At 46.4% G+C, this 17756-nt stretch overlaps 1 protein-coding gene across 2 annotated transcripts in view; it reads left to right on the forward strand.

Annotated features, from left to right (window-relative positions):
* The window catches only part of LOC115130454 (MAGUK p55 subfamily member 7-like), a 246094-nt gene that overhangs the window by 147332 nt on the left and 81006 nt on the right, over positions 1-17756 (forward strand). For both annotated transcript variants that reach the window (XM_029661620.2, XM_029661619.2), the window contains 2 exons: positions 16766-16847; positions 17593-17678. In XM_029661620.2, coding sequence (XP_029517480.1) covers positions 16766-16847; positions 17593-17678 — 168 coding nt within the window. The remainder of the gene's footprint in view (positions 1-16765; positions 16848-17592; positions 17679-17756) is intronic.

Here is a 17756-nt window from a genome sequence, read left to right on the forward strand (position 1 = left end):
CGCTGCAACTCCCCTACGGACTCAGGAGATATGAAGGTCGACAGCCATGCGTCCTCCTAAACATGACCCTGCCAAGCCGCACTGCTTCTTGACATACTGCTCCCTTAACCCGGAAGCCAGTCACACCAACGTGTCAGAGGCTGGTGACCTAGGTCAGCTTGCAGGTGCCCCGCCAAACCCTCCCTTAACCCAGACAACACTGGGCCAATTGTGCGCCACCTCATGGGTCTCCCGGTCACGGCCTAAGACTGAACCCGGGTCTGTAGTGACACTTCAAGCACTGCGACACAGTGCCTTAGACCGCAGGGCTGCTCAGGAGGCCTGGATGTGCCTTTTAACTTGCAATTTGACATAATCAGCCTGAAATTATCACACTTGACATCATAACAAGAGCACTGTACAGTATTGAGGTCATTTATTTCCTGTCTCTCTTTCTCTCTTTGCATGTTTTGGCTTTATCTTCAGGGGACTGTTTCATAGTTAGCATGCGGAGGCCTTTACTGGTGACTCATCCATTAGCTTAATTGTGATTAGTTGAGTGGATTGTATTCGGTAGCTCAGATTAATTGCTATCATTTTTCACGCTGTGACTTCATACAGTAAAAACTCCATATTTCTTTTCAAATCAAATTGATTTATATAGCCCTTCGTACATCAGCTGATATATCATAGTGCTATACAGAAACCCAGCCTAAAACACCAAACAGCAAGCAATGCAGATGCAGAAGCACGGTGGCTAGGAAAAACTCCCTAGAAAGGCCAAAACCTAGGAAGAAACCTAGAGAGGAACCAGGCTATGAGGGGTGGCCAGTCTTCTTCTGGCTGTGCCGGGTGGAGATTATAACAGAACATGGCCAAGATGTTCAAATGTTCATAAATGGCCAGCATGGTCAAATAATAGTAATCACAGTGAACAGGTCAGGGTTCCATAGCCACAGGCAGAACAGTTGAAACTGGAGCAGCAGCACGGCAGGTGGACTGGGGACAACAAGGAGTCATCATGCCAGGTAGTCCTGAGGCATGGCCCTAGAGCTCAGGTCCTCCGAGAGAGAGAGAAAGAAAGAAAGAAAGAAAGAAAGAAAGAAAGAAAGAAAGAAAGAAAGAAAGAAAGAAAGAAAGAAAGAAAGAAAGAAAGAAAGAGAGAATTAGAGAGAGCATACTTTAATTCACACAGGACACCGGATAATTCAGGAGAAATACTCCAGATATAACAGACTGACCCTAGCCCCCCGACACACAAACTACTGCAGCATAAATACTGGAGGCTGAGACATTAGGGGTCAGGAGACACTGTGGTCCCATCCGATGATACCCCCGGACAGGGCCAAACAGGCAGGATATAACCCCACCCACTTTGCCAAAGCACAGCCCCCACACCACTAGAGGGATATCTTCAACCACCAACTTACCATCCTGAGACAAGGCCGAGTATAGCAGGGGACCTTTTTCTTTACCCCCCCCCAGTCCATTCTTTGGCACCCGCTGTAACCCAAACCTTTTGCTTTATTAGGTCCAATGTCGGGACAATGAAATAATGAAGTTTGAATAGAGAGAGGCATAAACATGTGGGTGCTGCCTGCTCCAGAAATAAGGCCTGACGTTTATTTTTATTGGAAGAATGTGTTATTTTGGATTAGGTTACCCAAAACTACATTTGAGTGGAACGAACACAAGAGTTGCGTCAAGACCAACTTCTGTCTCCTCTGAGCACCGGGATAGAGTGTGTACGTCCCAAATGGCATCCTATTCCCTATAATGTGCATTACTTTTTATCAGGGCCCATAGGCCTTCTGGTGATAAAGGGGCTGAGTACAGACTGCCTAATATAAGCGCTGTAGACAACAGCCAGAGTTGCCAGGATGGGAGAGGAGCACTGGCGTTACACAATTCAACCTCCCCAAGCCAGGAGCCTAAGGAGCAGAGTGAGAGAGAGACAAACGCCTCACCACACCATCTTCATCCTGCATCTTTGAAAAGAAAGTCAAAATAAATGTAAAAGTAGTGAAAAATGAATCAACAGAGATACCGCAGGCATTAGGTCTGACCGTTGGATAGTAGTAGAAAACATTAGGGAGAATCCAGGGCTGTCCCAAATGGCACCCTGTTTCCTATAAAGTGCGTTACCTTTGCCTGTTCAAATTTAGTGCACTATATAGAGATTATGGTGTCATTTGGGACTCAAGCAAGGCTGTGGTCGATGTGTCCTGCTCCTCTCATTTGGCTGTTTTTAAACCCTGTCATGACGCAGATGTAAATAGCAGATTGGAGATGCTTGCTGTGTTTTCCCCGCTGTTTTATGTTTTTTATGGCTCGCTCTACTCCACTGCTCTCTCTGTGCCATTCTCTTGTGGATCCCTTCATCTCTACACATCTATATACGCTACCGTTCAAAAGTTTGGGGTCACTTTGTTTTTGAAAGAAAAGCAACATTGTTAATGTTGTAAATGACTATTGTAGCTGGAAACGGCAGATTTTATTTATTGAATATCTACATAGGCGTACAGAGGCCCATTATCAGCAACCATCACTCCTGTGCTCCAATGGCACGTTGTGTTAGCTAATCCAAGTTTATCCTTTTAAAAGGCTAATTGATCATTAGAAAACACTTTTGCAATTAAGTTCACAGGTAACAGGTAAAAACTGTAGTGTTGATTAAAGAAGCAATAAAACTGACCTTCTTTAGACTAGTTGAGTATCTGTAGCATCAGCATTTGTGGGTTCGATTACAGGCTCAAAACGGCCAGAAACAAAGACATTTCTTCTGAAACTCATCAGTTTATTCTTGTTCTGAGAAATGAAGCCTATTCCATGCGAGAAATGGCCAAGAAACTAAAGATCTCGTATAACTCTCTGTACTACTCCCTTCACAGAACAGTGAAAACTGGCTCTAACCAGAATAGAAAGATGAGTGGGAGGCCCCGGTGCACAAGATGGGCAAAAGAACACAGACACTGAACAGAGGAACTCTGCCTAGAAGGCCAGCATCCTGGAGTCACCTCTTTTCTTTCAAAAACAAGGACATTTCTAAGTGACCCCAAACTTTTGAACGCTAGTGTATCACTCTTTATTTTGTCTCTGTCTGTCTGTCTGTCTGTCTGTCTGTCTGTCTGTCTGTCTGTCTGTCTGTCTGTCTGTCTGTCTGTCTGTCTGTCTGTCTGTCTGTCTGTCTGTCTGTCTGTCTGTCTGTCTGTCTGTCTGTCTGTCTGCCTGCCTGCCTGCCTGCCTGTCTGTCTGTCTGTCAGTTGTTCTGACTGTTTGTCCGTCTCTTCTTTCCCTCTCTCTGTTGTCCTTTTGTTTGTGTGCATCAGTTTTTCACTTTTTTAAAAGACTGGGAAAAGACGCTGGTCCACCACCTTGTGTGTATCCCAAATGGCACCCTATTCACTATAGTGCATTACTTTTGACCAGAACCAAACCCCAGGGCCCTAGTCAAAAGAAGTATGATAAATGGGAATCAGTGTGCCATTTGGAATACAGTCCTTTCCATCATGCACCTCAATCCGCCCAGATGTCCGTCTAGACCCCCAGACACCCGAACCTCCATCTCCAGGTTGTTAAGCATCATTAGGAGCTGTCAAAACACCAGGCCAGGAACCTGACAGGATCATTGTCACTTTCCTTTCTCCTCTCTCTTTCTCTCTCTCTCTCGATTGGGTTTCCCATTAAGAGCGACTGTGCCATGGAAAATACTCTCCATACCAAGGGCATCATCTCCTGTGTGGGTGTCGGGCTCTTCCGGTGCCATGTCATCCAGTTGGCCCTTGCCAACCTAGTCGACTGCCCTGTACCTAATCAATACAACTTGTGACCTCTCACTCTAGATGCCTGGTGGATCAGCTGGACTTCTCGTTAAGAACACTGAACTTGTCTTTGAGTCTACGATGTTCATTTTCATTTTTATACTGTTTTAGAGTGCTACCTACCAGATCTTCCAAGAAAGAACTAAAGAATGACTTGCATCACAATCAGATATTGACATGTAAAAAAAATTTTTTTTTTAAATCCATCTGGTCTTCAGGAGGGCACTCCTTTAGTCTTCACTTCACCATTCTGACACCATTAGAGATGTTGGATCACTCCTACTGCCTCATCTCTTCTTTTGTCTCAGAGTCGTAAACACATGCAGATAATCAGATCGGATAATCAATCAATCAGATAATACCCACCCATCACTCTCTCTGTCTGTCTCTGTGTCTCAATGGAATCTTAATACCGTTGGCTTGACTGTGAACTTTATGCTTGGAGAGCTTATGGAGAAGCTTATGTTAATTTCAACTGTAGTCAATGAAAGTGGTACACAATGGCACTGCAGCCGTTTAAAACATAATTTGAGGATGTTCCCTTTTTTTCTATTTACATTAGTGTTTGGAAATCAAGTCGTTTGTAACGCTACTCTGTGGGATTCATGGAGCAGCAGATGAGATTAGGGTAGGCAGGCAGGACACATGTTAGTGTTTTACAGATAGAGTTGTGTGCTATAAAACCCATACATCTTTCATTTGATGGATGAGCTGGGGGTTTGGTGCTCTGTGAAGAAGATGGAGCGTTCTCGATTGTTCTGGAGTGTAAAACATGAGGAAACATCTGGAGCGTCCTGGTTCCATGGTGGTATAGGATTGGATCACTTCAATTTGGAACTGGCAGTAGTTTGTGTCCGGAGCGTTTGGTTCCATGGTGGTATAGCATGTGTCCATCCTCTCTTTAACCTGTCTAGCGGAACACCCCAGCAACAGTCAGTGAAAGTGCAGGGAGCCAAATTCAAAACACAATTTTAAAGATAAACACCATACACCATTTTAAAGATAACATTTTCGTTAATCCAGCCAGTGTCTGATTTCAAAAAGGATTTACAGCGAAAGCACCACAAATGATTGTTAGGTCACCACCAAGCCACAGAAAAACACAGCCATTTTTTCCAGCCAAAGAGAGGAGTCACAAAAAGCAGAAATAGAGATAAAATTAATCACTAACCTTTGATGATCTTCATCAGATGACACTCATAGGAATTCATGTTACACAACACATGTATGTTTTGTTTGATAAAGTTCTTATTTATATAAAAAGTTCTTATTTATATAAAAAAATCTGAGTTACATTCACTAGTTCTAAAACATGAGGTGATATTGCAGAGAGCCACATCAATTTACAGAAATACTCATATAAACATTGATAAAGATACGACTAATATACATGGAAATTTAGATAAACTTCTCCTTAATGCAACCGCTGTGGCAGATTTTTTAAAAACTTTACGGAGAATGCAAACCATGCAATAAGCCTTTAGACAACAAAGCAGCCAAAAAGATACCCGCCATATTGGGTAGTCAACATTACTCAGAAATAGCATTTGAATTATTCACTTACCTTTGATGATCTTCAGCAGAATGCACTTCCAGGAATCCCAGTTCCAGGAATTCCAGTTCCACCATAAATGTTTGTTTTGTTCAATAGTCCATCCGTTTTGTCCAAATATCTTCTTTTGTTAGGGCTTTTGGTAAACATATCCAAAAGCGCGTTCAGGTCGCGCCGAACGTCGGACGAAAAGTTCAAAAAGTTCCGTTACAGCCCGTAGAAACATGCCAACCTAAGTATGGAATCAATCTTTAGGACAATTCCTTTGTCTGTACAAATTAAGTGGAACCTAGCTACCTTTCACGTGAGAGCAGCAGACCGAGGCTGTGGCACTCTGCCAGACCACTCACTCAAAGAGCCCTTATGAGCCCCTGCTTTAGAGTAGAATCCTCAAAACAGGTTCTAAATACTGTTGACATCTAGTGGAAGCCTTGGGAAGTGAAACATAACTAATATCACCCTGTATCTTCAATGGGGGCTGACTTGAAAAACTACAAACCTCAGATTTCCCACTTCCTGGTTGGATTTTTTTCTCAAGTTTTTGCCTGCCATATGAGTTCTGTTATACTCACAGACATCATTCAAACAGTTTTAGAAAATGAGTGTTTCTAAGTCAGATTGTTTTAGAGTCCGAGTGTTTTCTATCCAATACTAATAATAATATGCATATATTAGCATCTTGGACAGAGTTCACTCTGGGCACGCTATTCATCCAAAAGTGAAAATGCTGCCCCCTATCCCAAAAAGGTTAACATGCAGCCTATTAGATGTGTAACTTTGTGTGTTTGTCCACACAGTAGTTTCAGTTCCGCCTAATTCTGTCTAGTCACTGGCCAAATTTATTAAATTACCAACATTTTTGTTAATTGTTACCTCACCTGATGTGGCGATTAGGTGGCTGGTGGAGTCTTTGAAAGAAACCCAGACCCACCACCCACCACAGGTTAGCTGTAGAGGTCATGGCCAGTTCTCTGGGTTTGTGTCTATAATGTGTGACAGCCCCTATCTAATCTAGCTCATGCCAGTCTGGTGAGTGATCCACACTCATAGCCTCAGAACACCCCACATCACATAAACGTTATTACCATGTTCCCATATTGATCTCAAGGCACACTGAGACCATTTCCTATCATCTGTAATCTTAAACGCTGAGATGGTTTCAGGCCTCTAGAACTTTCCCACCTTGTTTTTATCATCTCTAGTTGCTTCCTCTCCCCAAGGTATGACCCAAGTTCTGTACTTCAGCATTCCTTTGGTGCGGCTTTGCGAGAGTCAGGGCTGAGGTTGGGGAATGTGTGTGTTATTGGCTGTCACCGTGCGGCGCTCCTTGTGTGTTGCCAGGTCACTTATGGAAATGAGATATGTGAAAGTGCTGTTTTCTTGGCGAGGTCATTTCAGGAGAAAACACTAAACAATCCCAGAGAGAGACTAGAGGCACAACAACTTTGTAATTTTGGTTGTATACACACACACACACACACACACACACACACACAACTCAGGGCAGAAGTAGCAACCCAGGCAGGCCCAGTTAGGGGATTGAGCATAAGCATACATGCTGGCTCTTACACACTGTGAATCCTGGGTTGCGACTTAACACACAAGCACCTGTCTGAAATACTGAGGTGGGTCTGCTAAATATGTTTTCTCAGAGTGTGTAATGACTCTATCATAACATTAAGAGCCTGTGAAGGGAAGGAGGAGGGGGGACACACACCAACACACAGTATCTGGCAGTCTCAGCTCGTCCTTGGAATGTCCCCTGTAATTATCATGATAATTACCCACAATTTTCCTTTTTCTCATAATACCTGTTAATTACACTCCCAGGTCAAGAGCAGGGTTAAGGAAATAAAATAGGACATTTTAGCCTGAGTTTCTCTGGGTAGGTTTTTATTGGTTGTAATCACAAGTGATTTAATAAAAGAGGTGGAGAGGCATGCAACAGGTCACCCAGCGAGAATGAGTGAGACAGCAAACAGCAGACACACACACACATACAGGAGCGGTCATTGTGGCATGAAATACTAGGAGAAAAATCATTTAACATAGCTTAAAGTACCCTTTTCTCTCTATCTCTCTCTGGCTTCTCTCCGTTTCACTGACAGTAAGGTCTTTCATCTGCTGAGTACTACGCTAAGAAGTAACACATTCTTTACGGCACTTTATTATAATGTAGGCCTCCCAAAATTAATGACGAACTTCATGCCCAATCATGACCACATTAATTACAGTATTACCTGAGTACCGCTTCTCTTTCTTTCATTCCGTTTTTTTAGACAATGCTGTGTAATGTCTTGGTGGGAAGAAGTGTGCAAGGCCTCATAAATACGTATTGGCTCTGTTTCTGAATGATTCTATATGTTGTAGGGACGATATGCCATCTGTCTGACTGAAGTCTGACGTAAGGCTGAATTGCACACTTTTACACGTAAAGATATGATTGGAGTTAATTGCGTTTTAATGTCCAAGAGGCCTTGTTTCCATTGTGATTCTATTTTCCCATGGTCAACATCTGGCTAGAGCAGAATGCCAGCATGTGGTTTCCACTACATTTATATTTATATCCTAAATACTTCAGTCAACACGGTGGCGGGCGGACTTGCCGGTGCGGCCGGGCCGGAACGAGAGTTTATTGTCACCGTTACACTTTGCTGTTAAGTGACATCATGTCAAAACACGTTCTCTCCCCCGGCCCGACCACTTGCATTTGTTTTTTCTTGTCTCGTTCAATTTGGAGGGAAACATAACGTTTGTTGAATGCCACGGGCTCAGACGCCGTTCCCGGGACAATGTTATGAGTGGTCGTTACGGGCCGAGGGATGTGTGTGTGAAATGGAGACGCCTGCTTGTTTTCGCTGGCAGGTTGAGGGGGGTGGGGATTTAGAGGTCTGGGGTAGGGCTGGGTAAGAGGATCCCTGGACCCAGGCCTCTGGTTCTCTAATATGGCCAGGCCACACAAACCCAGACTCCTAAAGACCCAACCACCACCACTCCTGTAGTTTCAGCCAGAGCCCCAGCCCCAATTCCATCGCCAGCCACCTGACTGCTGAAGACCCAGCCAGCCAGCAGGTCCTATGGCCCTGGCCCCAGCCCCTGCTGCTACTGCTGCTCTAATTGTCCTGGCCCCAGCCTCTATACTCAATCCCCAGTCCTTTACCTAAGCTCAAGCCCCAGCCAATAGATCCCTGAAGGACCAGCCATCCCTGTAGACACTATAGCTGCTGGTGCAGTAACTGTCCTGGCCCCGGTTCTCTCTGCCATGGTCCCCAGCTACCAGCCCACTGAAAACCAAGCCAGCCAGTACACTCTTAGAAAAAAAGGTTCTTAATCTATCCCCATAGGAGAACCCTTTTTGGTTCCAGGTAGAATCCCTTTTGGTCCCAGGTAGAACTATTTTGGGTTCCATGTAGAACCCTCTGTGTAAAGGGTTCTACAAGGAACGCAAAAGGGATCTAACTGGAACCAAAACGGGTTCTTCAAAGGGTTCTCCTATGGGGACAGACAAAGAATCCTTTTAGGTTCTAGCAGCTTTTTTCTAAGAGTGTATGCCATGGTCCTGCCTGACGTGTGCTAAGCAGAGATCTGAGGTCTCTCCTATTCCTGTAGTAACTGTAGTCCCCCTCTACTCACAAGGCAGGCAATACGCTCGACCTCATCTTTACTAGATGCTGTTCTTCCACTAACCTCACTGCAACTCCCCTCCAAGTCTCCGACCACTACCTTGTATCCTTTTCCCTCTTGCTCTCATCCAACACTTCCCACACTGCCCCTACTCGGATGGTATCGCGCCGTCCCAATCTTCGCTTTCTCTCCCCCGCTACTCTCTCCTCTTCCATCCTATCATCTCTTCCCTCTGCTCAAACCTTCTCCAACCTATCTCCTGATTCTGCCTCCTCAACCCTCCTCTCCTCCCTTTCTGCATCCCTTGATTCTCTATGTCCCCTATCCTCCAGGCCGGCTCGGTCCTCCCCTCCTGCTCCGTGGCTCGACGACTCATTGCGAGCTCACAGAACAGGGCTCCGGGCAGCCGAGCGGAAATGGAGGAAAACTCGCCTCCCTGCGGACCTGGCATCCTTTCACTCCCTCCTCTCTACATTTTCCTCTTCTGTCTCTGCTGCTAAAGCCACTTTCTACCACTCTAAAGTCCAAGCATCTGCCTCCTAACCCTAGGAAGCTCTTTGCCACCTTCTCCTCCCTCCTGAATCCTCCTCCCCCTCCTCCCTCTCTGCAGATGACTTCGTCAACCATTTTGAAAAGAAGGTCGACGACATCCGATCCTCGTTTGCTAAGTCAAACGACACCGCTGGTTCTGCTCACACTGCCCTACCCTGTGCTCTGACCTCTTTCTCCCCTCTCTCTCCAGATGAAATCTCGCGTCTTGTGACGGCCGGCCGCCCAACAACCTGCCCGCTTGACCCTATTCCCTCCTCTCTTCTCCAGACCATTTCCGGAGACCTTCTCCCTTACCTCACCTCGCTCATCAACTCATCCCTGACCGCTGGCTACGTCCCTTCTGTCTTCAAGAGAGCGAGAGTTGCACCCCTTCTGAAAAAACCTACACTCGATCCCTCCGATGTCAACAACTACAGACCAGTATCCCTTCTTTCTTTTCTCTCCAAAACTCTTGAACGTGCCGTCCTTGGCCAGCTCTCCCGCTATCTCTCTCAGAATGACCTTCTTGATCCAAATCAGTCAGGTTTCAAGACTAGTCATTCAACTGAGACTGCTCTTCTCTGTATCACGGAGGCCCTCCGCACTGCTAAAGCTAACTCTCTCTCCTCTGCTCTCATCCTTCTAGACCTATCGGCTGCCTTCGATACTGTGAACCATCAGATCCTCCTCTCCACCCTCTCCGAGTTGGGCATCTCCAGCGCGGCCCACGCTTGGATTGCGTCCTACCTGACAGGTCGCTCCTACCAGGTGGCGTGGCGAGAATCTGTCTCCTCACCACGCGCTCTCACCACTGGCGTCCCCCAGGGCTCTGTTCTAGGCCCTCTCCTATTCTCGCTATACACCAAGTCACTTGGCTCTGTCATAACCTCACATGGTCTCTCCTATCATTGCTATGCAGACGACACACAATTAATCTTCTCCTTTCCCCTTCTGATGACCAGGTGGCGAATCACATCTCTGCATGTCTGGCAGACATATCAGTGTGGATGACGGATCACCACCTCAAGCTGAACCTCGGCAAGACGGAGCTGCTCTTCCTCCCGGGGAAGGACTGCCCGTTCCATGATCTCGCCATCACGGTTGACAACTCCATTGTGTCCTCCTCCCAGAGCGCTAAGAACCTTGGCGTGATCCTGGACAACACCCTGTCGTTCTCAACTAACATCAAGGCGGTGGCCCGTTCCTGTAGGTTCATGCTCTACAACATCCGCAGAGTACGACCCTGCCTCACACAGGAAGCGGCGCAGGTCCTAATCCAGGCACTTGTCATCTCCCGTCTGGATTACTGCAACTCGCTGTTGGCTGGGCTCCCTGCCTGTGCCATTAAACCCCTACAACTCATCCAGAACGCCGCAGCCCGTCTGGTGTTCAACCTTCCCAAGTTCTCTCACGTCACCCCGCTCCTCCGCTCTCTCCACTGGCTTCCAGTTGAAGCTCGCATCCGCTACAAGACCATGGTGCTTGCCTACGGAGCTGTGAGGGGAACGGCACCTCAGTACCTCCAGGCTCTGATCAGGCCCTACACCCAAACAAGGGCACTGCGTTCATCCACCTCTGGCCTGCTCGCCTCCCTACCACTGAGGAAGTACAGTTCCCGCGCAGCCCAGTCAAAACTGTTCGCTGCTCTGGCCCCCCAATGGTGGAACAAACTCCCTCACGACGCCAGGACAGCGGAGTCAATCACCACCTTCCGGAGACACCTGAAACCCCACCTCTTTCAGGAATACCTAGGATAGGATAAAGTAATCCTTCTCACCCCCCCTTAAAAGATTTAGATGCACTATTGTAAAGTGGCTGTTCCACTGGATGTCTTAAGGTGAACGCACCAATTTGTAAGTCGCTCTGGATAAGAGCGTCTGCTAAATGACTTAAATGTAATGTAAATATAACTGTCCTGGCCCCTGCCCCACTCTATCTGCTAAGGTTTCATGGCTCCACTTCGTGTTGAAAAGTCCTGGAAGATATTGCCTGACTTTCGTTTGCTCTCAGAAATACATGCTCGCCTCCTATATACCGTGAGGCAATCCAGATTCAGTGTGAGCCGTTTGTCATCACATACTTAATACCGCAACCATGTCTCTGCATGTGTTTTTTATACGGCCACTCACAGAGACTCGGAGAGAGAATATAACTAACGGTCTGATATGGATGAATATTGCTCCAGTTCTCATCACGCCGCGGAGATTAAGCTATTGAGTTTTGGCCGGGCCTCGAATAACAATCAGAAGCATTTATGTGTTAGAAATATAGTTATAGTGGTCGGGGCAGAGGTTCCCATATGGAGCTGATCAGGGGGAGAGAAGAGCAGAGCAGAGGCTGAGGATCACCTTACTTACTGATGAGTAATTGACCGCCGAGCGACGAACCCAAAGCCTAAAGCACTGCTGATTCCACAAGGATGATTCCACATCGCTAACTTCTCCAGCTTAATTTTTGGGAGGGAGGCTCCTCGCGCCTTTTAAGTAATGCCGATTTTTAAGCCTCGACTTCGAGTCGGAAGACGCAGAACTTAGGCAGGCCTCTGTAACTTGGAGGGATATCTAAACAAAACGCACACGGAAGAGAGACGTTTTTCTTCTCCACTCGTGTCCTGTCTTGCTGTTGGTCGGTGCAGAGCGACCTATTTCGTAAGAATGCCAAGGTTTAGCCAGGCTCTTGATGGTTAATTGCTAGCATAGTAGCCTAGCATAGCTCATTCGTCGGGCTTTGTGATTGTCCAACATCAATCATTGTGCTTTTTTACAAAAAAACTGTTTCAACTGTAAGCCTCCGTACCATGAAGGGGCCTCTATCTCCCATAGTGCTTCCAAGTCATGTCAGGCCCGTTAGCTTCCAGCAAATATACATTTCAGAATTTGTCCCTGGAGAATATTGAATGAAGTGTACCAACCTCGCTACACAGCTCGTTGAGGCCCTGTAACGATGTGGCGAGGATGTGTGGACTGCCGTGGGATGGGGTGGCGAGTGGGTCACTCTAAAACACGACCAGGAATGGTCAAGGAGTGGGTACTCAGATCTGACTTGACTCATTCACTCTGGAGTTTGGAGCGGAGAGAAGGAGAGAGAGAGATGGAAGGGGAGACAGAGGTTGCAGAGGGGGAGAGAGTGAAGAGAGTGAACTCTTAGTGAAGTGCTCATTATTTCAACAGCTTGGGCTTAGTTGATGTGAACAAAATGTTTCTCCTCAGCCAGTCATTACCTCCTCCTGGAGCCCAGGGCTGGAGAGACAGGCCCTATTGTAAACCAGACAGCTCTCTTTCTTTACCCCTTCATGCTCTTCAGAAGTGTATTCTTTTTCCTTCTCTCTCTCCACCACTCTCTTTCTCTCTGTCTGTCTCCTAGCTGATGTGGCCCAGGCCCTTGCCTGCCAGGTGGACGTGTGTGTGCAGCAGGCTGAAGGGCCCTGTTCTCATGTCCCTATCCCCCTATGAGCCTCTCTCCTCCGGTCAGCACACCAAGCTGCCAGAGGCTGAGGAGGCCTGGAGCACTTGGGGAACCCCTCGTTCATTGTACTCATCCTCCTCCCTCTATCTTTCTTAAATTCTCTCCCTTTCTCTATTTCACTCCCTTTTCTCCCTTCTCCCTCCGCCTCTCCTAATGGTCCTCACCCTGCTGGCCCTGGACCCAGTTCATTGGTTGTTTGGCTGTCTAACCCCTTTCCAGTAGTTTGGTTGATGACTTGGCTGATGTCTCGACTTCCCTGTTCTCTTATCAAGTAGAGCTCATTTGTCCCACTCTCTCTCTCTTTCTCTCTGTCTCTCACTCTCTCTCTTACTCTTTCTCTCTCCCTCCCTCTTGGCGTAGCTCTGGCCTGAACAAGGATAGGGATCGGCCTGCAGGGAAGTGGGTCAAGTTCCAGTGCTGGATTGACTATACTAGACTAGTCTGACGTCCAGTGCAACATACGATTATGGAAGGAGCGGTAATGACAAAGAACAGATAGAGCTTACTCACTTCTTTATTTACTCTTTAGCCAGCCTTGAGCCTCCCTCCCTACCAACGAGAGCTAATAAAAACTTCCATCACATAACAACCTGGCCCCCAGCCAACAACACACAGACAAAAACAAAAATATCCTCACTAGATGAAAGGCAGAGAGCAGCTACCCTACGCCCCTCATGTCTGGACACTGCTCTGAGAGATTACAGGCCCTATATACTGTCCCTCTCTGTCTCTCTCTCTCCGACTCTCTCTCTCTTTCTCTCTTTTTCCTGTCTCACCCCCCCTTCTCGCTCTCCCTCCCTCCCTCACCCTCTGTCTCGCCCCCTCCCCTCATGCTCTCTCTCCTCTCTCTCACTATTGCTTCATGTTTCAGCTGCTTATAGTCACAGTAAGGGGTTAGCCACGACCTTGACACCAGGGTCTTACAGTGTGCTGCCCTCTCTCCACCCGTCCTCTGATTTCCCTCCTACCGAAACCTCTCCAGTTACCATAATTGGCCCAATTATTTGATTAAGTGGAAAAGCTGTGAAGATCTCTAGCCCAAGGAGTGTCTTATCCCGACGTCAAACGCCTCTGCTCTTTCCATCAGGACCAGCCGCCATCTCTTTTTCTTAACTCAATATCACACAGAGGAAAAGACCTTGAGGAAATTATTATTAGAGGAGAAAACCCATTACGAGTGAACAGGTAACGAAAACAGTGATGTTGACATGGTAATTTACAGTCGTGATAAAGTGGTAGAAACCAGAGGATATTTCTGGTCCTGGAGAAGTTAAGAAAAGGCAGGGTCTCTGCATCCCAAATGGCACCCTATTCCATATATAGTGCACTACTTTTGACCAGTTTTGACCTATGAGTCCTATTGGTGGGCCCTGGTCAAAAGTAGTGCACTAAATAGGTAATAGGGAGCCATTTGGGAGGCGAGGCACACAGGGTCTCTGAAACCTTCCTGCCCTGTGATCTATCATGCTTCTCGCCAGCCATGACAGTCCTGCCTATTGGACCTGTGGATGTACTATAGGTCAGTATACCCAGGCAAAACAAACAAGAAATAATCGTGGTGGACCATCAACTCGTCATTGACGTAGGCTCATTGTCGCTGAGTGTTCCTGGCTAGGCCCTAGTGGCAGTAGGTTACAATGAAATGGAAGTTGGTTAGACAGTTAGACAGATTGAAATGAAGCACTTCCACACAGTGAAGAAGTGAGGAGGCTCTTCCTTTAGAGAAACAATAACAGTCATGAAGATGATGTGAATAACAGGTAGGAGAGAGAGGAAGAAAGCGAGGGATGACGTGTTTCTGTTTCGCAACAAACTATGTGTCTAGACTACACGTCCGCGGACCCGTTACCCGTCTAGCTTGGCTCGGTCCGGTCGGATGGCGAAGCAACGGTGACGGCGGTGATGACACTCGATGCTGTGCTCGGATTCGAAACATTTCACCGTCTCGCTGTCTGCCACCGTCGAACTGCCATCCGGCTCTCTGCCGATATGTTGTTTTCTCTCAGCATGGCTAAAGTGTGAGAGAGAGAGAAGCCCTGGTAAACACATCACTAGCTGAACTGAACACTGTCAGTTGAAATGGAAAAAGAAACTGTATCCCTCTATCCCCTGTCTCCCCCTGCCCTCTGTGTCTTGTGTCTCAGCTATTGGGTTCAGACGACACTGAAAACACAGGGTGTCTGGAGAGTCGAGAGATTGAAAACACAGGGTGTCTGGAGAGAGAGAGGCAACGGTCATCAAAATGAGGTGCCCCATTTGCATAAACACACTCAGCATATTTGCAAATATGAATAGATTAACAAAGTTTTGAAACAGGGCTGAAACCTCCAAAAACTTCTTCTGTCTAGGCCTCACATTCTGTTGCATATTTCAACAAGTGTGCCAATAGCAGGATAACCTTTGAATATAAATCAACACGCTTGACTCTGATTACACCTATCTACTGTCGTGGAAATTCAGTACTGAGAGAGATCTGGTCATTTCTTCAAACAATCATCTTTATTTAATATCGATTAATTATTGCAATAATGAGACCGTCAGCCCACCAGTCTTGACTGACTGTTAGGCTTAGAGTCTAGCCTTTACAGACGATGCACAGTTTTTATATAGCTGATACCAATATTGCTTAGTCAGTCATTTCTAACCTTCCCATAGGCCACCTTGGTTATCTACACAGGATGGTCTTTTACTTAGTTTCCCAGATGCCAGGAAGATGAGACAATGAGGCATTGTTCTCAACTCTTCCAGGCTCTCTCTATCTCGAGTCACACACACCACATCTTGTCTATAGAGTGCTAGCTTTTAGTTTTTTTTTATCACCAACATCAATCAATTGTCAGCTTCAAGCTATCTCTAGTAGAACCCATGTCCTCAACACCCAGGCTAGCTGCAGGCTAGAGTGGAGACCATAAAACACAACATTAGCAGGACAGAAATATCTTACTGTTTTCCACAAAAAAATTAACACCCATTCAAATAAAGTCATGCTAGTTCCCTTTCCTGTGATATGTGTATCGATGACGAGTTAAATCCCTGAGCAAGCGTTCTTATATATGCAACCGAAGACAATGTATTCCACTGAACCGATTTCAGCCATTACCGGGGGGTTGACAGGTCATTACAAACATTTCAGCAGTCGTAACGTTAACGGGAAGAAAACAACAGGCACAAGCAAGGGTATGAAAGAGTTGCAGGAGTACAATGAAAGCAATCAATCCAGCGGGATTTAAGTACTAAGTGGATTTTGTACCCCTCAAACACACAGAAATAGATGGCTGTAAAATATCCTCAGGTGGGCGGGTCATGCACAATGCTACAGAGAGGGAGAGAGAGGGTGTCTGGATGAATGCCTGCTGCTGCGTAAAGGATTGAGGGCCAGCTACCTTCTGGGGGATCACCTCTCTCTCAGTCATTGGCTAGTCCAGGCAGACAGGGGCCCAAGATGGATATCCCAGGAAAGATTTGTACTGAAAATGGCCAGCTGTACTGTACAGCCTGTGCTATGGCCTTCATGTCAACCAGTGATGAGATTCACCTCAGCGTGGTAGATTGAAGTGGGGCTGGGGTTGGAAACAGTATCATGTTAGAAGAGATGGTTGACCAGAAAATGTTTGTTGGACGTTGATGATGGAATTTCTGTGTAGTGGTACACGTGTAACATCATATAATACGGAATCTTTCTCCTTTTTTCCTCCCCACTGTGCGTGTCTGTCTGTCTGTCTGTCTGTCTGTCTGTCTGTCTGTCTGTCTGTCTGTCTGTATGTGTGTGTGTATGTGTGTGTGTGTAACACAGGGAGCCACAATAAAGTGTGATGAGCACACAGGAGCCATCCTTGTTGCCAGGATCATGAGAGGTGGCGCTGCAGACAGAAGTGGTAAGTTCTCTCTCTCCTTCCTTGCCCTTCTTTCTCTCCACTCTCTACTATCTCCCCCTGTCTCTTCCTCCACCCCCTCTCTCTCTCTCTCTCTCTCTCTCTCTCTTTCTCTCTCTCTCTCTGTTGTGCCCCCTGTAAATCAGTGTGTAACGTAAAGTGTATTCATGCCCTGTAGGGATCTCACAGTGTGAAATGATATGCAGGGGTGATTTGCCAAGCCCAATAATCACTAATACCACCATGAAGGAGAACCACACACTGCTGGAGAGCAGAGAACAACCCCCCCCACCCCGAACTGTGTGTGACTAAAGCAATACAGCCTCACACATACATTATACTCTGTTTAATACTTATGTATTGTTTAGCCTGATATTAACTTCCAAAGGATTTATATTAGGTAGGTCAGTATTATGCTATTATGTATATAGCTGTGTATGTATGCACTCTGTGTTATATGTCTGTGTCTTCTTGACTTGTTGTGTCCTTCCTCTCTCCCTCAATTCAATTCAAAGGGCTTTATTGGCATGGGAAAAACACATGTTTATATTGCCAAAGCAAGTGAAATAGAAGTGAAATAAACAGAAAACATTACACCCACAAACGTTTCAGAGGAATAGAGACATTTCAAATGTCATATTTTGGCTATGTACAGTGTTATAACAATGTGCAAATAGTTACAAAGGGGAAAATAGCTAAACATAAATATGGGTCTCTCTCACTCTCCCTTGTCTTGTCCCTGTTCCAGGTCTGATCCGTGTAGGCGACGAGCTGAGGGAAGTGAACGGGATTCCTGTGGATGACAAGAAGCCTGATGAAATCCTCCGCATTCTGGTGTGTGTGCGTGTGTGTGTACTCGTGCTCGTGTGTGTGTGCTACCATTGACCTGCTGTTTATAGTTGTGTTTTGGCC

Source organism: Oncorhynchus nerka, linkage group LG6 (assembly GCF_034236695.1).
Source record: "Oncorhynchus nerka isolate Pitt River linkage group LG6, Oner_Uvic_2.0, whole genome shotgun sequence".
NCBI classification, from domain to species: domain Eukaryota; kingdom Metazoa; phylum Chordata; class Actinopteri; order Salmoniformes; family Salmonidae; genus Oncorhynchus; species Oncorhynchus nerka.